The sequence below is a fragment of the Aotus nancymaae genome, unplaced genomic scaffold (assembly GCF_030222135.1).
Source record: "Aotus nancymaae isolate 86718 unplaced genomic scaffold, 86718_ANA_hifiasm-v0.15.2.pri h1tg000053l, whole genome shotgun sequence".
Lineage (NCBI taxonomy): Eukaryota > Metazoa > Chordata > Mammalia > Primates > Aotidae > Aotus > Aotus nancymaae.
Window position 1 is genome coordinate 19207447 of NW_026988467.1, and position 24360 is coordinate 19231806.

Here is a 24360-nt window from a genome sequence, read left to right on the forward strand (position 1 = left end):
TGATTAAGGTATTCTTTTTTCCTAAATTGTGAGATTTTAATTGCATTCTCAAATAATAAAATGACAGTTCATTAAATTTAAATTCAGACATCCTTGCCAATGAAATACTTAAAATGCCATAAGATTCAGAAAGGTATAATTAGGTAAGAAGTACATTAAGTTTGTTAAAAGTTCACTGAGCCCCTACTGTGTGCCAGGCTATACTATTTGCTAGGCATACAGAGCCCTAGAAAGCATAATCCCTGTCTTTAAGAAGTCTAGTAGGAGAAAAAAAAACAATTATAGTGTGACAAATGTCAAATTAAAAGCAGTGAAAAGGAGGTAGGGCCCATGGCCGGGAAAGGCCTCCCAGCAGAGGTAGCCCCTGAGCAAGGTTAGGGCATGAAGTTGTGGAATTGGAGTCCTCCAGAAGACTGGGTTAGGAGCGTGGGACCGCAGGGCTTGTTGGAACTGCCACTGGGGAAGAAAGCGCAGTGGGTGAGGAGCTGCAGGAGAAGCAGGTGGGAATCAAACTGTTTAGGACCTTGTTTGCCAAATGCAAGGAGCAGGTGGTTCTTGTGGTTTGCTAATCTATCTTTCTGGGTCCTTTTGTTCCATAGACTATAGTGAAATGTCTGCAGGATGGAGGAGAACATTCAGCTTTCCATAGAATCCTGGGTAAAGTAAGAGAGGAGAGCCTGGATATTCAGACGGTCATGTCCCTGTTGAGGCTGTACCAAGATTCTAATCCTGCAGTAAAAACAGCACTATTAGACAGGAAGCCAGAAGATGTAGACACAGTGCAGCCAAAAGGTAGGAGAAGATCCTATCCATTGGAATGGCAGGATTTTATTTTGGGATGATGCTATAAAGTTCGTTCCAACGATACATTTCTTTGGTGGCTTAGTTATTAAGTGGTTTTCACGTAAGTTTCATATCTAATTCCAGAAGCTGCATGTTAAATATATACCAACTAAATTTGAGTCTCCATTTCTGTCCCACAGTTAACTAGTCTGACACCTTGAAGTTGGAGAATATCATCAGTGTTCTCCTGTCCTTCAAAAAGCCACACATCCAAATCAATGACTCGAGTGCCCAGGGTGGACTGGTTCGCTGACAGCACTTAAAGGCTGAGGTTTCTCTCATTTGGGTTAGGTACAAAGCAGTGGCCTTGCCAACCAGAAGTTAACCTCTGGCTGGCTCTGCAGCTTTGTGTTCGACAGATAAATGAAACATTTTTCCTTTCATAGAGTTTAAACAGAATAATAAAGTATTTTCCTCTGTAAAAGAGATTCTGCATTCAGGTGCTCAGAATAAGCTGAAAATCACTTTACTATTCTGTTAGATCTCTCTTGACAAACCATGCTGTCATTTTCTTCAAATTGACTAGCTTCTCTTGTGTGTCTCTAACTCTTTCTCCCCCAGGGAGCACAGAGGAGGGAAAGACCTTGTCTGTTCTGTTACTAGAACACAAAGAGGACCTGATACAGTGTGTAACACAGCTGAAACCTATTATGGAGTTCCTCGAAACAGCCAAGGAGGAATTCCTGACTGGCACTGAAAAAAGGGTAACTGTGTCAAGTGTCTCCTCCCTCCTTCTGAATTCAAAAATTCTTTTGTGGCACATTCACTTTATACTTTGCAGTATTTTAATACATACTGCATAGTAAGCACCTTGAAGCTGAGGTGCTTGTTTCATATCCCATTGCATTCCTCGCAGCAGCTTACTGAGGGCATTGCACGGCGGAGCCATATGGGAAATGGATGTATGGATGAATGTGTGAGTGGGGGGGTGGATGGATCGATGAATGTGTGGGTACATGGATGGATGCTACTCCTGCTCTGACTCAATCAATTTGTACTGTAAACAACTGTATCAAGAGTTAAAATGTTGAGGCAATTTGTAATTATTATGGCACTTTCCCCTTTATAGAAATGTGCTGTACTGTACATTTGGAGTATGTAGAAAATTGGGAAAACAATCAAAAATAAAAAAATTCTAATTTCGGAGATGAAACTGCTAACATGTTGAAGCCTGTGTTCCCCTTCTTTCTCATTTGAGTCATCTCAGGATGGGGTTATGGTTTTCTAACTTGGCTTTTTACCTAATATGTTAATACATGTCTATACCTGTAATATGGATTTTGTATCCTGTCTAATGGACATACCATAATTAATTTTTTTATCATTGAGCATTTGTGTCCATTTTTTTTGGCTATTATAAGTGATGTTGTGAGGAACACTCTTGCACACAAATCTTTGCATACCTCTCAAATTATTCCCTTAGTATAATTTCCAAGAATTTCTAAGAATTGGAATTTTGGAATCGAGCATAAAAATTTTCAAGTGTTTGATACATGTTGCCAAATTGCCCTTCAGGAAGGTTGCACCAATTTACTCTCCCACCAGCTAGCTACTAAAATCCTCATAAAACTGCTGGCATGACTTCTCGAGGCAACTAGATAACTATATTTGTTGGTGTTATTGATTTCAACTTTGTGCTAAAAATATTTTTATATCTGGAAGGAAGGAATAGGGATAGAGTACTTTTGTGGCATCAATTCCTAAAACTGTGGGAAGTGACTTAAGTGTTCAGGAGAGAAAACGTTTAGAAACCACTGGTATAATGGCTAAGCACTGAATTTACAGTGAGGACTGGATTCTTGATTTTATTTTTTTCAATGATCTTATATCGCACATGTGTGCATGCACACACACGCAATGGGAACAACCTTTAATCTCAGAATTACATTTTGTGAATTAATTTTTTTTTTTTTTTTTTTTTTTTGAGACGGAGTTTCACTCTTGTTACCCATGCTGGAGTTCAATGGCGCGATCTCGGCTCACCACAACCTCCGCCTCCTGGGTTCAGGCAATTCTCCTGCCTCAGCCTCCTGAGCAGCTGGGATTACAGGCACGCACCACCACGCCCAGCTAATTTTTTGTATTTTTAGTAGAGACGGGGTTTCACCATGTTGACCAGGATGGTCTCGATCTCTTGACCTCATGATCCACCCGCCTCGGCCTCCCAAAGTGCTGGGATTACAGGCGTGAGCCACCGCGCCTGGCCCGAATTAATTTTTTTTTAATTTTTAAGTCCTTTGAACTTCTTCAAGAAAGAAAATATACAAAGAATAAACTTCTGTTTTTTCCCCTTAGTCTTCAAATTAAGTGTAATTTCTGGCACTCAATTTAAGTAAGTTGCTTATAGCTCTAGAAGTTCCCGATTCCCTCTTTAGTATTTCATTCAAGTACTCATTCAAACCTTTTCCTTATTAGCTAGATTGAATGTGTCCTTTGAACTGTTTCATTATCTTGGTAAAACAGCATTTATAGATAGAGTCCAAACTCAGCCTCATTCTCTGCAGCAAGATAGACCACGCTGTCATTTTCTACTGTCACTTTCAGTTTACTTGACAGAGAAAGCTGAAGCAGAAGAGCTTGAATTAGTTATAAATCACAAAAACACTTCTTAAGACTGGGGGTCCACCAGAGCTTCATTAACTGATTCCTTCTCATGAAAGCTGAAGCAGTCTAATAAAGTGGGAGTGGAGAAGTGAATGTTGATTGAATAGCCACAGTATTTTGACATCATGTGGAATGTGTACCAGGCCTTTTTGAACTTTTTTTCTGTTAAGAAGGTATGCTAACAATGACTGCCATGGCCTTTATAAGTATGTTGTGTTTTTTAAGAAGCAGTAACTAGGACCATCTTTACATCAGGACTGGAAACAGAAAAAAAGGGTTGATTACTGTAGCTGTCATTTATTTATTGCTTACTGTGTGCCAGACAACATGCTGAGGACTTCTTAAATGTTACTGAGTTTCGCCCTCACAGCAACTTTATGACGTCATAGATATTACCCGTATTTTAAAGATGAAGAAACAGAGCATAGGGAGGTGGAGCAGCTCACCCAAAGACACAGCTGTTTGGGGCCAGTACTAGGAACCAGACTTCTAATCAAAGCACATTCTCTTAACCCCTATGAGTATTTCTCCCTAATGGTATCAATAACACTGTCATTTCTTAAAGATCACGGATGTTCTAGGAGTTAGGCAAGGCTATACAAACAGCACCTTCATCTTACAGAATCCTCCAAACAACTGTGCAAGAGGTGGTATTGTTATCTTCTTTTGCTAGTGAGGAAAATAAGGCTTGAAGAATTAAATAACTTGCCCAAGGTCACACAGGCAATAAATAGTAGAATTGCAATTTGAACTAGGTCTGTCTGGCCTTAAAGCCTATAGTTACTCTTACTGGTATCTGGCTGCCTCTTTATGTATCAGATTATTGCTTAGGAACCAAGATTTAGCTCTGAAATCAGTATGGTGTTCAGATACAAGCTCTTAATTTTTAACTTATGATTTATTTAGTAGATATCTACTGTATATTAGACCTTAAAGAGAATGACTATGTTCCGTACTGACAAAGAATATGACAACTTGATTTATTATATATATATTCCTTTCATATACATAAAACCAATTTGGTTTTAATGCTAAATTCATTATTTTAAAATGGAAGTTAATTTGATAATGGCAGCCTCTGGCATACTACCATGACTAGGAGCTGGCATTTTCCCAAAGGAGAGCTCAAAATTCAGTTCCTGTGAATCTGTAGATTACGTGTATTGAAATAATCCCCTGCTTTATCAGTTCCGTAAGAGCTAAGTTATGCATATTATGCCATAGTCCATTAAGAAATGGTTCTATTGTAATATAAAAATATCGGTAAAATATCTGTCACGTGTTTTATTTTCATCCTTTTGCTAAAGTTCTATGCCCTTTTGACTCAAAATCCTCTAACGTACTAAGGAAGGACAAAGGAGTGGAATTGCTAAATTATAACTGGAGCTGATGTATGTGGCTGTTGAGAATGAGAGGAATGGATAATAAAGAATTCACAAGAAAATAATCCAGAAAGGCACTTTAAATCTATTATTTTGGAGTCCACAGACCTAATGTACAAATTATCTGAGTATTCAGATCACTACACAAATAAAGTAAAACAATATAGTTGCTCTGAAATTATAACCTATGCTAATATTATAAACTTTACTAAAAGATCAAAAAACATGAAACTATATTAATTGCCAATCTGTGTTTCTCAATCTTAGTGTCCAAACAAGCCACAACTAAAGAACCAGGTTAGAGATAGGCTACTTGCTGCATCATACAGGCCTAGTTTAAGAATATTTTCACAAAATGCAAGCTGTTGGAGGCAGAGCAGATACACAGACCTGCAATTGAGAAAGAAAGATTGTCACAGTTACTCGTTTGGAGAATATTTTAGATTTCTATTGTAACAGAATAAGGAAGAAACTATGAAAAAAAGTGATGCTGGAGATTAACAGAGGAGGGCTTGGAGATGGAGCACCTTATGATGCTGTCTCACTAGGTGTTCCAGTAGTGTATCAGATCAGTGCTGAATTGCCAGTAACTGGTATCTGGCTGATTGCTTGCCACTGCAGGTGATTCTGAATTGCTGTGAGGACAGAACACCCAAGGAGACAATAGAAAATTTGTTGCACAGAATGACTGAAGAGAAGACCCTGACTGCTGAGAGTTTGGTAAAACTCCTCCAGGCTGTGAAGATGACTTTCCCAAACCTGGGCCTTCTGCTAGAGAAGTTGGAGAAATTAGCCACTTTGCCAAGCGCCACAGGTATTAGTTAATCATCAACTCTCTGGACTGAAACCACTCTTCCAGAAAATTATTATAGCTTGAAACACCCTTTTGGCTCCATGCTGGGGAGATAAGATAATGTTAAGAAATGTCACTGCAGAGTAGAAACTAGCTGTCATTAGTCGATAATTCTCGCTATCTCTGGAGTTAAGATCTGAAATCTGAGAGTGATTCTTCTCGGTTAAGCTCCGTCATGGTGTTCCTGTGGCTCAGGATTTATTAACGTGTGGCTTTCCCAGGGCTGTCCAGGATCATCTGTGAAAGCCAGAGGAGCAAATGTGCTCATGAGGCTCAGCATCCTGTCAGCTGTAGTCACAAATAGGAGCGTCAAAGCCTCAAATCCCGATCGCCCCTTTTCCGCCAGAGTGCTATTTGCTTCCAGCAGTCCACAGAACTCACTCTTGTGTCTGTTCAGCTTGGGGAAATGCGTCCATATCTTATTGCTTAGAAAGATATTCCAACTCAAACCAACTCTTTCCTATCCCAGAGCATTTAGGCCTCAGACGGTTTTCAGAAAAAGGATATTTGTTCCTAGGTTATAAAGGTAGTATGTACTTGTACAAACTTGGACAATTCCAAATATAAAGAAGAAAACCATTTAAAATCCTGCCACTCAAGTATGCCAATATTAATACCTTGACATATTTGATCTATCATTTTTATAATGTTGAGATACTGTCATATTGTATAATTGTATGGTTCCCCCATGTAACGTTACAGCAGCATTCTTTTCTACAGTTCAGAAAATCTCCCCACAATCCTAGTTTTTGAAGTCTGTATAGTTTTCCATCATAAGGATGTATAAGGTGTATTATTCATGCCCTTATTTCAGAGCAGATGGAGCATAATGGTTAGGACTGCAGGCATTAGTGTCAAGACTCCCTGCGACTGCAACCTGAGTGCATTCTGTAGCTGTAGTGTCCTGAGCAAGTGCCTTAACCTTTCTGAGCTTCATTTTCTGTGTGAAATGGGGTAAGAGTGTTACCTATCACGTTCGTTTTTGTGGCAAGTATAATCCATGTAAAACATTTCGCACAGTGCCCGACACATGGGCACTCAGTAAGTATTAGTTGTTATTTTCACTGTCATTATCAACGCAGATTGTGCATTGACAATTCGTACATAGACAAAGACCTTCAGATAATTTCTTAAGGTTGTAATTCCAGAAGTGGAGTTACTGGGATAAAGAAGGGAGTACATTTTTAAATATCTGCAAAGCTAAGAGAAATGCCTGATAGGTTTGATTTTTCTTAACTTTCAAGTAAATATGACCTCTTGAAAGAGAGAACCTAACAAATTGGCCCAAAGGGCACCTAAATAGAAAAACCGCAGGTCAGCTTCACATGCAGAGCCTTGATTCGTGCTTGTCTTTAGGATCACCACACGAATCCTCTACCTCAGGCTTGACAGACACGCCCCCCTTGAACCTACACATCTGAGTCTCTTATAAGTACAGCCTTCTAATTACCCCCCTGGTGAGCAATTGCTGGCTCCTACCACCAGGCACCGTCTTTCAAAGTGTTAATGGTTTTGTGACCCTCAAGCATCAAGCGATGAAGCGTAGGCAGAGGAGCTCTGAACATATGTGTATGAGGCCCCAAGCCAGGGATCTGCAGAGGACACTGAGGTCTTGTGCTGATCACTCTTCCTCTCTCATTTGTAACATCCTGGAGTCTTCTGTAGGAGGTTTTGTTGCAGCAAACATCGTTGTTTTCCTAATATCTTTACAGTCCAACCAAGCCCTGATGATTATGGAACTGAGCTATTGAGACGCTATCATGAAAACCTCTCTGAGATTTTCACAGACAACCAGATATTATTAAAGATGATCTCACACATGACAAGTTTAGCCCCTGGAGAAAGAGAGGTAAGAGAGGGAGAGAAACAGAGGAAGGGGAGGGTAAAATGAGAAAGAAGGAAAAAATATGAATATATATATATTCACACACACGCATATTTATATTTTCTGTAAATATACATATGTAGCCGTTTTGATAATTGCTAAGTAGAGGAGAAATAGAAAATAACTCAGTTTCTAAGGTGGAGTTCTAATTTCTGTGGTAATAAGGAAAGTCATTCAAAAGGAGAAATGAAGAACTTTGTCTTTGTCACGTGTAAGAAACCTCTCAGATTGAGAGAGGTGAAGGATGTTGAAAAACTCCTTCCCCAACATACGTTCACTATAAACCAATACCTAGACTTGCAGCTCTGCAGCGGGGCCAGTGGCTAGAGAGTCTCTTACGTGCGTGTTTGTGCTCCATCTTGAAGGTCATGGAGAAGCTTGTGAAATGTGACTCTGGTTCAGGTGGTTTCAGTTCCCTGATATCAGCGGTTCTGGAAAAGCAGACTCTCTCTGCCACAGCCATTTGGCAGCTGCTGCTGGTGGTTCAGGAGACAAAGCCCTGTTCACTGGACCTGCTCATGGAGGAAATAGGAAGGGAGCCTGGTGCCGGTGCTTTCTTCCGGGCAGGTGAGTTACCTGACCTCTGGGAGGAGTTTTCCCCACTAGAGATTACTGTCAGTCTTCCTAGAAAATAGGAAGAGCTCTCTTACAGTAGTCACCTGCATCCCTACCATTAGAAGTGACGACTGGCAGTTTAGTTCAAGGCACAAGAGTTTGTAAACCTTTTAAAAAATAGATGCTGTAATTATCTTAAGCTTACTTCATTATTATACTCTGATTACAGTGCTGTTTGCCATTTTGCCCACTGCCAACCTCAGATAGGAGATAAGGGAAATGTGTTTTCATTGTGAAGAGTTGAGTGGAGGAAGGGTAAAGGAAAAATGGTACTCATTGTTTGACTAATGAGTTTCTGATCCCTGTTTGTTTCAGTGACCACCCCAGAACGGGCCACTTTGGAAACAATCCTGAGGCATAACCAATTGATCTCGGAGGCCATCCAACAGAAGATTGAGTGCAAGTTCTATACCTCAGAGGAGGAGCACCTGGCAGAGACTCTGAAAGAGGTGTGGTGGGAATAAAAAGCAGAATGCTGGAGAGTTTTACAGTTGTTGCCTGGGACTGTCTTCATTCCTAAGGGAGGAACCAATATCTCATTGGGTTTTTTTTTTCCTTCTTTTTTTTGAGACAGAGTCTTGCTTTGCTACCCAGGCTTCAGTGCAGTGGCACAATCTTGGTTCACTTCAACCTCCAACTCCTGGGTTCAAGCAATTCTCCTGTCCCAGCCTCCTGAGTAGCTGGGATTACAGGCACACATCCCCATGCCCAGCTAATTTTTTTTTTTTTTAGTAGTGATGGGGTTTCACCATGTTGGCCAGGCTGGTCTCGAACTTCTGGCCTCAAGCGATCCACCTGTCTCAGCCTCCCCAAAGTGCTGGGTTTACAGGCGTGAGCCACCATGCCTAGCTGGAACCAATATCTATCTGTACCTCATGATAAGCTAATGCTTACTAACACATTTGCTCTTTAAATCCTTCTGGCTCCACATGGCAGGTGATGTCATCACATTTTATAGACAAGGGTTCTCAGACCCCAAGAGGTTAAGTTACTTGTCTAAAATGCTCCAGTAGGGAGGAGATGATGTAAGGATTTGAACCCAGGTTCTTATGACTCAAACCAATTTATTCCATTTGTCTAAACCTAGTATCCCCTGGAGTCATGATGCTGTTCTCTTACCTGTTCTAAGAAGCAGCTTCTCTCAGATGAAGGAATGTAAAACTGGTCTTATTACATGTTCTATTCTGGCTTCTAGAAAGAGCCAAGATAAACATAGATAGAACAAAGCTTTTGCCCATATGGGGTAGCAAATATGCCAGCTCACTTTCTGTAAGGCTTCACACGATGTGGCCAGCATCCCAGGAGTACCAGGTGGGGACTAGGGGAATTCATGGGTGTCTAGCCCAGGATCATGAGCATCTTGAGTGGGGAAGAACAAGAAAGGAGCATGAAATTAAACTACAGAGTCAAGTGTAGTGCCCTTTTGATTCAGGTAGGTGTGGAAGGTGTGCAGAAGGGCTGGCTTCTAACTGTCTCTATACAGGTGACAGCCACATGTTGGTCTGACTCAGATGGGAAGAAGATGGCACACATTTCTGTGGGGCTTCAGAGGAAAGATTCATCTGCTAGACTCTCTCCAGCACACCACAGCTTCAGAGATGGGGCTTCTGCAGTTGATCAGTTTTAGCCTCACTAATTAGTCTCATGCCTGCCTCCAGGGACATCAGGTTTATTTAGATAGACTTGAAAAGAGCAGAAATAAAATATCTTCCAAAATGAAAATTCCATTTGGCCATCTGTGGATGGTTTAGCTTTATTTTCTCAGTGTACCGACTCTTTCTGCTGATAGCTCTAACATTCTGAAAGAGGACGATGGCTTTGAAATAATATTCTTGGCCTCTTTAAAGCTTCTATTTGAACCTTCTTTAAAACGCTGAGTTTCTTTGTGAAAGAAAATGACGTTTAAACGGGTACATCTAAGTGTCTAAAAATACAAAGCCACTGATCATGCAGAATTACTTCCAGACATTGAGACAATTATATATTATGAAAATTTATCCTGATTTTCAAGACAGACACACCAACGACCAAATCCTATAGCTTTTCAAGCTTTTAATATTAAGATCCAGAAAAGGTCTTCAGGAGACTCCTAGTTTCTGAGACGCTGTTTCTTATAGAAAATGCTTTATGCTTCCCTGCATGTTTCTTCTTTGTATTTGCACATTTATCTGGATCCATGCTTCTCTTTTTTGTTTTGTTAGTTTTCTTGTTCTTTGGCAAACAGAGCTGTCCACTACATTTATCACAAGGCAATATATAAACTGCTTATAAATGGAGCAATGCCTTCCTGGGATTAGCTTTTTTTTTTTTTTTAAGTTGAAAACCGTGGAGAAAATCTGCTGAGATTAACCCCACACCTTTGTCTCCTGGTATTCATTTAGATTCTGAGCATTTCCTCTGAGACAGCCAGCCCTGAAGCTTCCCTGAGAGCAGCGCTGAGCAGAGCTGTGGAAAGATCGGTCTCGGCCATTGAAATATGCCACCTCCTGTGCAGTGTCCACAAATCTTTCCCAGGCCTGCAGCCCGTCATGCAGGAGTTAGCAGACACTGGTAAGGAATGGGCTGGGCCGGAAGGGGGTTCCTGCAGGACCCCAGGTTGTTTCCTGAAGAAAGAGGCAGAAGTTCATGTAAGAGTTTATCACAACCTTAAGTTACATATTCATTTTATGTGTTCTCAATACCTAAAAAAATTGTGAGACATAGAGGAAAATGTTCTTTGTGTTTATTGGAAAGTAAAGAAGACAGTGATATGACTTCAGAGTGTTTTTGAGGATTTCAAGTAGTCTCTAGTCTCCTTTAAGAAGTGTGTTAGAAAAGTTATAAAGGAAAAGAGAAACAGAGTTCCCAGAGCCACGAGATGTCTCTCTTATGCAGGTGTCCTTACTAAGGAAGATGGAGAGAAGGAAACATGGAAGGTGAGTAATAAATTTCACCTTGAAGCCAACCACAAAGAAGATGAAAAGGCAGCCAAGCCAGCCAAAGAAGACAGCCGGCCTGGGGAACAGAACGATCAAGGAGAGACTGCTTCCTTGCCAGGACAGCAAGAGAAAGAGGCTTCTGCCTCCCCAGACCCCGCCAAGAAGAGCTTTGTCTGTAAGGCCTGTGACAAAAGCTTCCATTTCTATTGCCGCCTGAAGGTGCACATGAAGCGCTGCCGCGTGGCCAAGAGCAAACAGGTGCAGTGTAAGGAGTGCAGCGAGACCAAGGATTCTAAGAAGGAGCTGGAGAAACATCAGCTGGAGGCCCATGGTGCAGGCGGAGAGGCCGACGTCCCCAAGAAGAAGAAAAAGAGGCTTCCAGTGACATGTGACCTCTGTGGGAGAGAATTTGCCCATGCCTCAGGTACATTCAAGAAGGCAAAGTAACAGGATGATAATTGTAGGTTTTATTGTTTGGATTTCAGGCCTTGCCCCTAGTTGTGTGCAATGAGGGTGGTGGGTGGGCTTAGAAAATAGAGCAGGTTCCTACAGAGGCAGGGCAATATTTTGAGAAGAGCATGGGCTTTGGAATCAGCCCCCTGAGCTTTGATTTCCCCAAATCTATTAAAGCAGCACCCTGATACCACTTACTTTGTTGGAATGTTATGAAGACTTGAGGTAACAGAGCTAAACACTAGTGCAGTGCTGTAATAGAGCGAGCACACAACAGCATATAGCCCTTATTGTTTACAGTAATAGCTTGCTACTTAATACCTGGCTCGTGTTCCCATGTGCCACCTGTTTCTTGGTAACAAACAAGAGTCATGGAAATTATGGGATGTATAGTCAGAATGGTTTTCCCTTATCCTAAGAATCTGGATAAACCTCATGAAGGCAAGTTGAGTTTCCCTAGTTCTGGGTAGCTGGATCTTCTTTAAGAGAGGGGGAATGGGGAAGATAAGCCCAGCCTCACTTTCTACCGGATCCATCCAGGAGTGAGGCCAGGTGACTTTGGGGATGCCAGTTGGTGGGCAAAAGAGCAGCGTGGATGTGTGCAGTGGGCACTACCGTGGCCTGGCACCCTGGGCTCGGTGCTGTGCTTCCTCTGGAGGCCTGGCCTGAGACAGTGCTCTTGGCATCCTGTGCTAGATTCATACACTGATTAGTAGCATCCCTTCTGGCCCTGGTATGCGTGGTTTCCCTAGGCATGCAGTACCACAAGCTGACGGAGCACTTTGACGAGAAGCCTTTCTCCTGTGAAGAGTGTGGGGCGAAGTTTGCAGCCAATTCCACCCTGAAGAACCACCTTCGCCTTCACACAGGAGACCGTCCGTTCATGTGCAAGCACTGCCTCATGACCTTCACCCAGGCCTCTGCCTTGGCCTATCACACCAAGAAGAAGCACTCAGAAGGTAAGGCGGGGTGCAGTTCTTCATTTCTCTTGCAGACTTCCACTGTGAGCTGCCTAAACCCCATTTGGATTAAGTGTGCTGTATATCTCAAATGACAAACAAAGCCATTTGATAGCACAACAGGAAGACTATAGTCAATAATAACTTAATTGTCCATTTTAAAATAAATAAACAGTGTAATTTAGATTGTTTATAACACAGAGGATAAATGCTGGAGGGAATGGATCTCTCATTCTCTATGATGTGATTATTTTTTTATTGCATGCCTTTATCAAAACATCTCATGTAACTCATAAGTATATACACCTACTACATACCCACAAAAGTTAAAAATAAAAATATTTTAAAAAACAATGCACAGTCTCTAGGCAAACAGACAACTGGGAATAGCTCTGCACAGACATGTAAACTGCTTACTGGGAGAGTTTTTGAAAGAGGCTGGCTGACCTCCTATGACTATATTAGGTTGCAAATACAACATGCAAAATCATTGCAGTTTTTGCCATTAAAAGTTACAAGAATTTACATAGAATTCTTTGAGCTTTGAGGTTGAGTTCAAGCATGAGAAAGACCCTGACTGAGTACCTACTGTGAATCAGGCAGTGGGAGATGCCAAGGGGCTGAGCTGGGATTCCTGTGTTCCATAGCTTATGACCTCAAGGGGGAAGGGGAGTACAGTGCCCATTATACTGCAGCTTGTCAGCCATATGATACTGAATAACACCAGCATGATGAGGAAGGATGGAGAAGGAGTCTCTAGTCCAGATGGAGGGGAGGAGGAGGTGCATTGTCAGGGAAAGCTTCGTGAAGGAGTCTATGTATTGTTTAGAGCGTTTCTGTATAAATTAGAATGTAACCCTCGTTTGACCTGGACTGTCACAGTAGCCTCAAAACTGGTCTTGCTGTCACCATGCCTCTTGATACTTAAAAAAAATTAAACCATATAGGTCACTTCTCTGCTCCAAACTATACAGTGGCTTTTTGTCCAACTCAGTTGTGAGATCCAGTGTCCTTAAGATAGCCTCCCAGGCCCTCCCTCTGTGATTAAGTTTCCTGGTTCCTTTCTGACTTCATCTCTTAGGCCTGCCCATTTTAGTTTTCTGGCCACACCTCAGGCCTGCAGGCACCTGCCCCAGGACCTTTATTCTTACCCTTCCCTTTGCTGGGGATGCTTCCCTTCAGACACCTCATGCTTCACTTCCTCACCTCCTTTGAGGCCTTACTCACACTTAGCTTCTCTGTGAGTTCCTTCCTGATCACCCTCTGTAAGGTCTCAGCACCGCACCCCTGGCTTCCATGCAGTACTTTTCTCCCATAGTGCTTCTTATATGATGCAGGATCTACTTTAGTAAGTTACTTCATTTATACTTAGTGTTCCCTGTTAGAATGCAGCGTTGTGAGGGTCAAGCTGTTAGTCTTTCTTTTCCCACTGCTGTATCCGTGGGACTCAGGCTAGTACTTGGCAATAGTAGGCCCTCGGTCAGTATTTGCCGAGTGAATGAATTCCATAAGCACGGTTTCAGGCATGGGGTATTGTAAATATACGTACCCCTCTCATGGGGCTTACATCTCCCACTAGGTAAAACTGACAGTAAATATGTAGTATAAATTGAGATAGCACATTGCTATGAAGAAGCATGCAGGGTACACAGTGAGGGGACAGAGCTTGGGAGGCGCTATTTGTATCATCAGAGAAGGCCTCTGCGAGGTAACATTTGCAGAGAAACCTAAACAAAGTGAGAGATGGAGCCAGTGGAAGACCTAGAAGGAGAGCACCCCAAGTGCAGAGGCCCCTCCCCAGTAAAAACAAGCTTTACCTGCATGAGAGACTGCAGAAAACTGGAAGGGGCTAAAGCAGAGTCAACGAGGAAGAGCATTAGGAGATAAGGCCAGAGATGCTAGCAAAGGCTGGTCGTTGGAGGGTCTTAGAAGCCAAGGCGAGGACTTCTGTTTTTTATGTGAAGTGTGTTAGTTTATCCTGCTGCTGTAACAAATTACCACAAATAGTGGCCTAAAACAACCCAAATATATGAGGTTAGCAATCCAAAATGGGTCTCGTGAGGCTAAATTCAAGCTTTCGGCAGAGTCCTTCCTTCTGGCAGCTTTAGGGGAGATCCCATTCCTTGCCTTTCCAGCCCCGAGAGGTTGCCCACATTCCCTGGCTCTTGGCCACATCACTCCAACCTCTGCTTCCATCGCCGTGCCTCCTTTTCTGACTCTTCTTCCTCCCTTTTTTGTTTGAGATGGAGTCTCACTCTGTTGCCCAGGCTGGAGTGCTGCAGCGGTGCAATCTTGGCTCACTGCAACCACCGCCTCCCAGGTTCAAGCAGTTCTCTGCCTCAGCCTCCTGAATAGCTGGGATTACAGGCTCCTGCCACCACACCTGGCTAATTTTTGTATTTTTGGTAAAGACAGAGTTTCACCATCTTGGCCAGGTTGGTCTTGAACTCATGACCTCGTAATCCACCCACCTCAGCCTCCCAAAGTGCTGGGATTACAGGCATGAGCCACCATGCCCAGCCTCTTCCTCCCTCTTATGAGGACCCTTGTGATTACATTGGGTCCATCTGGATAATCCAGGACAACCCCCCATCACAAGATCCTTAATTCAGTCACATTCACAAAGTCCTTTCGCCATGTATGGTAACATATACACAGGTTTCAGGAATTAGGTGTCTCCATCTTCAGAGGCCATCATCCTGCCTACCACATGAAGCCATAGGAGGGTTTTGAACAGAGAATGGTAGGATCTAACTTACATTTTCAAAAGTTAATTCTGGCCACTCCAGACAATAAGCTACAGTAGGGCAAGAGGGAATCGGAAGGCTGTTAGAGCCGTCCAGCACAGAGGTGATATTGTTTTCCACTAGAGTTGTGTTAGTGGGGGTGTAAAGAACGTTCACGTTTTAGGATATATCTTTGGAAATGGAGGTGACAGGACTCATGGTGGATTGGATGTGGGATGTGAGGGAAAGAAAGGAACTAAAGGCTTTGGGGCTTTGCCATGAGCAACTGAGTGAACGATGCTGCCATTTACTGAAATGGGGGAGTCGGAGCGTGTGTGGGTGGTGGCTGTGGGGGTGGTAGGGTTAGAGCATTGGGAGCTCTGTTTGGGGTATGATACACCGTAGATACCTACTAGATATCAGGTGGAGAGCAGGGCAGTGGGGAGGTGGACATACGGAGTTCTGGGGAAAGGTGGGAGCTGGAGCTATACTACAGGAGCCGTCCAGTACAGATGGTGTACAAGGAACGGAGACAGGATCATCTAGAAACTGAGGATTAAGGACGTCAAGGACGAAGCCCCAGGCTCCTCAATAATTTCACCTCTCCATTCAAGGAACCCTTTTTTTTCCTAACAAAATCTTATTTTGCAGCCCAATACATAAACACTGAAAATGAGGCTGCTTGCCCTAGTTGTGGTAGACCCTGGGATCTGGGGTTCTGGAGCCTCGCCTCACTGATCGCCCTGCTTCCTCTCTTGGCCTGTAAGAGGCTTGGAGGTTCAATTGGTCTAACATTTTCTACAAATGCCAGTTCTCCACATTTTGTAATAATCTTTGACAGTCTGGTCATTATATCCTCATTGTGTGCATATGAAAATAGAGAAACCAAGGGATACGTAATAACTTCAGAGCAAGCGACTGGAAGAAGGCTTTCATTCTTCTCTGAATGCACGTCGCTCACCTTTGTGTGCAGTTGCAAATCCACACTGTGTATGTTGCAAAGGGATCCAAACGGACGTATTTCTGGTCACAGGGATGTATCTGGTTCCATACTTGTGGTGGCTGATGAACAGATGGGTTGTCTTGTGCAGTGAGAACTCTGTCCTTATTCCTTTGTCCAACTACAGTCACACCTTCTGTGTGATTGGCTGTGTTCATGAGGTGCCATGTGACGAGGCGGCTCAGATCTCACCCAGCGTATTGCAGACTGCCTGATGTTTTAATGTCATCTACCAGATGATATTTCCCAGATACGTGCTGTAGAACTAGATTTTGTTTGTAGCAATGCCATAAATGTTTAGTGCTGACTCTAATAAGCTCATGTGTATCTGCAGGGAAAATGTACGCGTGCCAGTACTGTGATGCTGTGTTTGCCCAGTCCATTGAGCTGTCCCGCCACGTGAGGACCCACACTGGGGACAAGCCCTATGTCTGCAGGGACTGTGGCAAGGGCTTCCGGCAAGCTAATGGCCTCTCCATCCATCTGCATACCTTTCACAGTATGTACTGAGATTGTGGATCTCAAGCCCTCAGTGCCAGCCTGGCACTGGGAAAGCATGTCATAATTGCAGTGGAGGGGTCAATTCATCAGACCCAAGCTCCATTTGGTGCCTTCCCCTTACTAGTTCCCCTGCATAACCCAGAATCCCTCGTTCCTGTTTCAGGAAGAATCTCATTTTAAGGTATCTCACATAACAATTATTTCTCTCTGGCCAGGTTGTTTCACCGTCTTCCTTTTTAGCCTACCCAGCACTGTTTGTCCAACGGAGGCAAATTCTGTTTGAAGGAGAAAACCTCTATAACTGATTGGCTCCAGAGCACTGGAATATTTCCATTAGTCCATCTTCCATCTGCCTTTTCCCATAGGAACAATCCAGACACTTTCTGAGTTCATGTCTACCACCATAAGTGGTCCTTGGCCATGTTCCCTTAAAAACCTCCTGCCCAGCGTTCTCTTCCGAATGCCATTGTATTTCACACAGTTACTGGGGTCTGCCCCTGTCTTTCTCCCTTTCTACAAGAACTGACACAGACAAAGACACACTTTTATTTAGCATGCATGTGTGCATGGGTGCACACACACACACACACACACACACACACACAGGAAGGAAGGACAAAGAAGTTCTGTGATTCCTCATCACACCATTGGGAAATCACCAGTGTGGCATTTGGCTGGCCATATCACATTTTCTTCAGCCTCTCTTGTTGCAGCAGGAGTGTAATCAGCACAGCACAGCACAGCAGGGGAGTTAAGAGCTCGGAGTCTGGAATCAGGGCTCGGACTTGAATCTTGACCCTGACGCTTAGTTTCCTTGAGGCCTTAAGCAAATTTATTTACCATTTTTAGACTCTTATGCCCCTTCTGTAAACTAGAGCAAATAATAATGCCACCACCTTGGACTGTAATTAGAATTAAATGAGCTCACATGGAAAGCATGACACGCCACACCTGACACACAAAATGCTCAGTAATGCCTGATATTATTATTATTGGTGACAAGAGCAACCCTCTAAGATGCCATTTGTTACCATCAAAGCTTGTCTTTTTTGCATGCCATGCATCTCACATATTATTCTTCCCTCCGCAGCCCTCTTCCCACACACCAGTTTCTAGCTGTTGGCAGATACAGTGTCTCACAAGTGCGCTTTATGTAAACACATCCAAGTCTGTCGTCAGCCAGCCAGCAAGGACTTTGCCAGAGATCCTATGTGCCCAGCATGTGGCTACACACTGGGTGATGCTGGGGCAATATAGAGTGTGGCCCTTTGCCCTCCAAGGAGTTTACAAGGCTGTCCAAAAATCCAGTTACAGTAGGCTTCCAGATGAGAGATTTGGCTTGGATCCAGTGCCACAATTTTGATGTCCTCTTGACCTCTTTAATGACATTCTGCTTTAGCCTTCCTTTCCCAGTGGCATTATGTGGGCATCAGAAAGGGGAAGGCATTATTAACTTTCAGAAGGGCAAGGACCCAGAATCCTTTGTCATACCCTAAACTGAATCATCCATGGCTGGCCTCACATCCAGGCCCTTCTCGCTCCCATTTCTTGCCTGTTTCATAGAACCACACCGTTGCTTATGGAAAGCTGCATCAAAGTGTCATAGAAGACGGTGTAAAACTGAGACTTCAAGAGCTCATGTCCACAGGGAAACTAGTTAGTGATACCGAGTGCTGCTGCCTGTCAGAATTCCTGAATTAATCTGAATCAATGCACATAAAAGATTGGCTTGTGAGCAAAGGATTTTATTAAAACGTTTTGATTTCTGTTGCTTTAAGAAAAAGACCAAAGTTTTCTGCCATAGGGTGGCGAATGTATTCTTCATCACTTCTAGTTTTTGTTTTGGGGGTCTCACTGAAGAGTTGGCATATCCAGTTAAGCATGTAGCTCTCAGAGCATGGATTTGAGAGTGAGAGATGGGATTGTTTCTCAGTTCAGCTGTTTCTTAATTGTGCCCATGGGCAAGATAATGCCTCACCACTCTAAACCTTGATTTTCCTCATCTGTAAAATAGGGATGATAATAGAACCTACTCAGAGTTACTGGAAGAGTTGAGTGAATTTACAAACAGCACCTAGAACCTGCTTGATTATGCTAATGTTTTTATTGTTGAATCTGAAGTTGGGAGAGAGGAAACAACCCTCCACTTGTGCTGTTGATGACAGAGGAATCAGTGATGCTCTGCGGAGTGTGCTGGGAGTCTCTATAGAGAATTAGAAAACTCCAGAATGCCCACTGCAAACAGGACGAGCCAGGGTGAAACTCCCTGGAAGTTGGTAAAGTGTAATTTAACTTGTAAGATGTAAAATGAGGAATGGAGGTGAAGTAGACGCTGCTGCAGAGGTGATGAGTCTCGAAACCCTGGAGGAATCCCATCTCCTGGGATAAAGGAAGGGGTAGCAGGTGACTGCCACACTGATTTCTGATCCCTGGAGTCTATGGCCCTGCCTGTTATCTAAACACAGTCTTCACATCTGTTGCTGTGCACAACAACCAGTGTCTCACTGATGGCTGCCTCTGGTGTTTTCTTTTCCTTTCCACTTCGTCCTCTCATGGATGTCCCATGAAACCAGACATAGAAGATCCTTACGACTGCAAGAAGTGCAGGATGAGTTTCCCCACTCTTCAGGATCACCGGAAGCATATCCATGAGGTGCACTCCAAAGAGTACCACCCCTGCCCCACATGTGGGAAGATCTTCAGTGCCCCTTCCATGCTGGAGCGCCACATGGTGACCCACGTTGGAGGGAAGCCCTTCAGCTGCGGGATCTGCAACAAGGCCTACCAGGTGACCTCCAGTGCCACTGGGAGCTCTTCCCTAATCCCTGGCCCACTCTCCATTTGATCTTCCCTGATTCCTGACTTGGTGGCTTGCAGATCGTATGTTGTATCCAGGATGTGACAATTGGCTGATTCTCATGAAGGTTGCAGCTTGTGGTTCAGATTCTCTAAGGAGATCTGGTCAGAGTACTGCAGTTGGGGAGCTCATTATTGGAGCAAAGAGTTCATATGCTGCTTCTGTTAGACAGCAGACTTGTCGTGAATAGAATGCTGCTTTTCCCCTTGGACGCTCACCTTCCATGGAACCCACTGCTCCCACATGTCAGTGGGCGTGATTGGCAGTGGGGAGTGGAACACTACCTGGAATTACCTTGTTTGGCACAGTTAGTGTTTGTTTAACTCCCAGGGAAGGGCTCAGCCTTTTTACCTTAGGATTTTGTATATAATTAAAGTGAAGCCCCACATAGAACTAAAAAGAAACTATATCTATCAGAAGCTTTGAAACTTTAGAGAAAAGAATGGTCCTTTTGGTATCTATAAGATTTGGGTACAAAGAAGCATAACTGTTCATTTTAGCTCAGCAAAAACTGAGAGCTAACTTTGTGCCAAGTCTCATGTTGTAACATTAGCGTTCCAGAATGGAGACCTAGGCATGAGCTCTAGGATGGCATGGAATTGTAGGGAAAGTGGGGGCCAGGGCTGCATGCACTTCTCCAGCAGCCTGCCCTGCTGTGCCCCAGCTCCCTGGGAAGTTGTGAGGTGCCGCTCGGTGGTGAAGCACACAGGTGTTAAGAGTTGGAAGACCTGGGCCTGAATCCTGGTCCTGCTCTCTACTGATGCTATGATTAGTCATTCAGACCCTCTGTGCCTCCGCTTCCACTCACTAGGAAGACCCTAACGCCTCCCTCATAGGCTTGCTGTAAGGAATGAGAGTGTGTAGGACTCCCTGGAGCCCTGCCCTGTAGTGGCCTCTCAATGAATACCTAGTTGCCTTGTTCTCAGAAATACCAGCCTCTCCTCACATCAGCACCCTGTGTGACAGGTAAGAGTGTGTGATGCTAGAAACATAAGCTTACCCAAAAATGTATTTCTCCCTCTCTTGAGAGCCTCTTGAGCTCTCCAGCTTGCTGGAGCTTTCTAAGACCTAACACTTGCCAAATTCGTTGCAGCAATTGTCTGGCTTGTGGTACCACAATCGGACCCACCACCCTGACGTGTTTGCTGCTCAGAACCACCGGTCTTCCAAGTTCTCATCACTCCAATGCAGCTCCTGTGACAAAACCTTCCCCAACACCATAGAGCACAAGAAGCACATCAAAGCAGAGCATGCAGGTGAAGTTTGGATACTGCCGGCCGAGAGTGGGAGGGACTTGATAGTGCAGCCTCCTGGGTTCCACCAGAAACCCCGACTTCTAATAGGCTAGTGTGGTGTGCAGTGGTAATTACCTTTGTTCTGCCCCAGCACACCTGAAGGCTGCCACTCTAGTCCATCAGTAGCAGCAGCTTGAGTGGCAGTGGTTCTCAAACCAGGAAGCGTAGAGCAGTATAAGCTCCCACCACCCCTGAGTGAGTGAGAACTTGTCACGGCACCTGGGAAGGGTGTCAGCCTTGTGGTAGGCAGGCCTGAGTGGAAATCCTGATTCCAGCACTTATCAGCTGCATGACCTTGGCAAGTGACTTCTCCTTTCTGAGCCTGTTTCCTTCTCTCCAGAATGGCACTTATTAAAACCTACTTTGCAGGTAAATATGGTGATAATCACAACAGCTGTCAGTTACAGAGCGTTTCCTATGTATAAGACATCATGCTAAGCACCTCGTTTGTATTTTCTCATTTCATTCTCACAATAATCCTCTGAGCATCCAGGCAGTCTGGATCCAGATCTCACGCTCTTTACCACTAGATCGTACAAATATACCATAGGTTATAAGATTCCTGGCACTGGGGAGATGCTTGCTAAGTATTGGCCGTCGCCCCAACCCCAGCCCTGTTACTCTTCAGCCTCGGAGAGCCAACCATTTGTTCTTTCCCACCGCTTCTTTCCTTCCGCACTTCACAGACATGAAGTTCCACGAGTGTGACCAGTGTAAGGAGCTCTTCCCCACGCCAGCCTTGCTGCAGGTGCACGTCAAGTGCCAGCATTCAGGTCAGTACTGCTGCCCGCGTGCTTCTAGGCTAGACTGTCAGGGCCTGAGTCTCCTCTCCACCACTGGCAGCTTTGCAACCCAGGCTAAATCGCTTAACAAACTTGTGCCTCCGTTTTTTCATCTGTAAAATGGGAACAGTGGTAGTGCCTGCCTCATGGAGTAGTGTGAAAACTGAAGCCCTTGGCATCAGTAAGCATTCCTTAAGCAGTAACTGTGATTGTCATTGTTACTGCTATATTTCATCCAATCTAAAGTGCCAGTTAAAAATAAATACAATTTCAGTAATAAGATGTGCTATTTTTATTTTTTACTTATTTTTTTTTGAGACAGAGTCTCACTCTGTCATCCAGCCTGGAGTGCAGTGGTGCAATCTCGGCTCACTGCAACCTCTATCTTCTGGGTTCAAGCAGTTCTCCCTGCCTCAGCCTCCCAAGCAGCTGAGATTACAGGCACCTGCCACCACGCCCAACTAAATAAGATGTACCTTTTCTTTTTTGAGATGGAGTTTCGCTCTTGTCGCCCAGGCTGGAGTGCAATGATGTTGATCTTGGCTCACTGCAACCTCCACCTCCCAGGTTCAAGCAGTTCTCCTGCCTCAGCCTCCCGAGTAGCTGGGATTACAGGCACACGCCACCACACCTGGCTAATGTATTTTTAGTAGAGACAGGATTTCTCCATGTTGGTCAGGCTGGTCTCGAACTCCCGACCTCAGGTGATCCACCCACCTTGACCTCCCAAAGTGCTGGGATTATAGGCGTGAGCCACCGCGCCCGGCCAAGATGTACCATTTTTAATGAACTATTAAGAAAGAAAAACTACTGCCAGTTAAAGTGTGCTTTCTTATCACTTAGAATCTGTACATTATTCTAAGTGCTATTTTGGACTTAATTTGACATAGATTTTTATCATGTCACTCACTCCAGTGTGCATACATAAAAAGGAAAACAAAAAAATTAATTGATTAAGGGAAGAATCCAGCTTCTTAGAGTGACGTTCAGTTCTGATTGTCAGCAAGCACGTTTTCAATCCAGTATTACTCTGCCATCAAGAACACTGGCGATGGAACAGAGTATAAGATTCCACCAGAGAACTGAAGGCCTTTGGTTTTGGTCTCTTGAGCCTTATGTGAAACTAGTCTACTTTTGATTCCCCACCATTCCTGTCTTAGAGAGTTTCTTCTAAGCTGTGGACACTCATCCTGCAAGTCTTGATGCTGCCACTTTTGATGTTCATGTGTGTGTTGACAATTGCACCTGACTGCCTTAGCCCACAGCAGTCCTAGGGTGCCATCGATCCTATTTCAGAGATGTTAAAATGTATTTCTTAGAATGGATGAAATACAGTATCGTCAGCATCATTATCTGCAGCTGAATGAATAACGCGCTTCTGCAGAGACAGATTTAGCCTGAATCTAATACTAATGAAACTGTCATCTCAGGGCCCCTCACTTGCATGGGACCCTTCCAAGACTCTACCTAGTTCTGTCTCTTTCATTTTGTATTATTTTCCTTAAGGCACCCCAAATTGAACAACCTTCGGGTCCCACAAAACCTGGATCTGCCTCTAAGCCTCGATCCTCATTGCTCCTTCCTCTCATGTCTTCCTGCTCTCACTTCTGTCATTTTACCCACAGCCCGCCCCTTCTGTCTCCCTCTCCTCCAGGGTCCCAGCCATTCCGGTGCTTGTACTGTGCGGCTACTTTCCGTTTTCCTGGAGCGCTGCAGCACCATGTCACCACGGAGCACTTCAAGCAGTCAGAGAGCACCTTCCCCTGTGAGCTCTGTGGGGAACTCTTCACCTCCCAGCCCCAGCTCGACAGTCACCTGGAATCTGAGCACCCAAAGGTGATGAGCACCGAAACCCAGGCAGCAGCCTCACAGATGGTGCAGGTGATTCCGGGGCTGTCAGCTACACAGAATGCTAGCACTGGGTTCCTAAGGCTTCTCCAGAGGTGGCTCTGTCATAGCACCCAGCGATACTCCTTGGGGATCTTGTAGAGATTCTCTCTGGACCTCTTACGAAACAGAACAGAAAATTCTAGTCTTCTGGTGGCCACATGCAAAGTGGCCCTTAGGTAGAGGGAGCCTGGAACAGGAATTTCCAAAAGAGAAACAGCTTGGTTCCTCCTCCCAGTGCACACTTCCCCTGCCTTCTGAGAAACACGGTGGGGTGTGGTCAGAGTTGCAGGAAGCCTTGGAGAAAGAAGAGCTCTTTCTCTTCTTTGTGGGCAGTTGAAGCACTTGGAGAGCTCCCCGGGCTGGACACAGTACACATTTGCACACACGTGGACCTTTCACCGTTATCTGGGCAAAAATCCCACCTCTTGATGTTTCAGGGCTCTTTGCTTCCCTGATCCTCTCTCACTCTTCTTCCGATCTTCTCCAGAGAGGATGGGCAGAAAAGGAAAATAAACTCAGGTCCATCCATCGTCAGTAATTTGTGGGTGGGTGGGAGAAGCATAAACTGTTGAAGTTTTGGTCTGTTAGACTGTCCCACTGCGCAGTTCCATAGATCAGTCATTTATTTACAAACCAAGTTCTTACAGGCCTCTGGGGAACGGGGGGAGGGGAGTCAGGTAGGCAGGACTACTGCCAGCACTCTGCTGTCATATCAACTGAGAGGTGCTCTGCTTTATCTTTTTTATATATTATGGTTCTTGGTAATATGTCCTTTGGGGAAAAGGTGGGGGTGGAGG

General features: G+C 44.2%; 1 protein-coding gene across 4 annotated transcripts in view; it reads left to right on the plus strand.

Annotated features, from left to right (window-relative positions):
• ZBTB40 (zinc finger and BTB domain containing 40) overlaps positions 1 to 24360 on the plus strand; it is an 82210-nt gene that overhangs the window by 51673 nt on the left and 6177 nt on the right. For 2 of the 4 annotated variants that reach the window (XM_012440063.2, XM_012440064.3), the window contains exons 5-18: positions 600 to 792; positions 1405 to 1547; positions 5451 to 5643; positions 7395 to 7531; positions 7933 to 8134; positions 8498 to 8631; positions 10564 to 10732; positions 11057 to 11524; positions 12306 to 12512; positions 16573 to 16737; positions 19313 to 19527; positions 20690 to 20852; positions 21578 to 21664; positions 23328 to 23554. In XM_012440063.2, the coding sequence (XP_012295486.2) occupies positions 600 to 792; positions 1405 to 1547; positions 5451 to 5643; positions 7395 to 7531; positions 7933 to 8134; positions 8498 to 8631; positions 10564 to 10732; positions 11057 to 11524; positions 12306 to 12512; positions 16573 to 16737; positions 19313 to 19527; positions 20690 to 20852; positions 21578 to 21664; positions 23328 to 23554 (2703 nt within the window). The remainder of the gene's footprint in view (positions 1 to 599; positions 793 to 1404; positions 1548 to 5450; positions 5644 to 7394; positions 7532 to 7932; positions 8135 to 8497; positions 8632 to 10563; positions 10733 to 11056; positions 11525 to 12305; positions 12513 to 16572; positions 16738 to 19312; positions 19528 to 20689; positions 20853 to 21577; positions 21665 to 23327; positions 23555 to 24360) is intronic. The other 2 variants (XM_012440066.2, XM_012440065.2) reach the window with 2 other exon arrangements.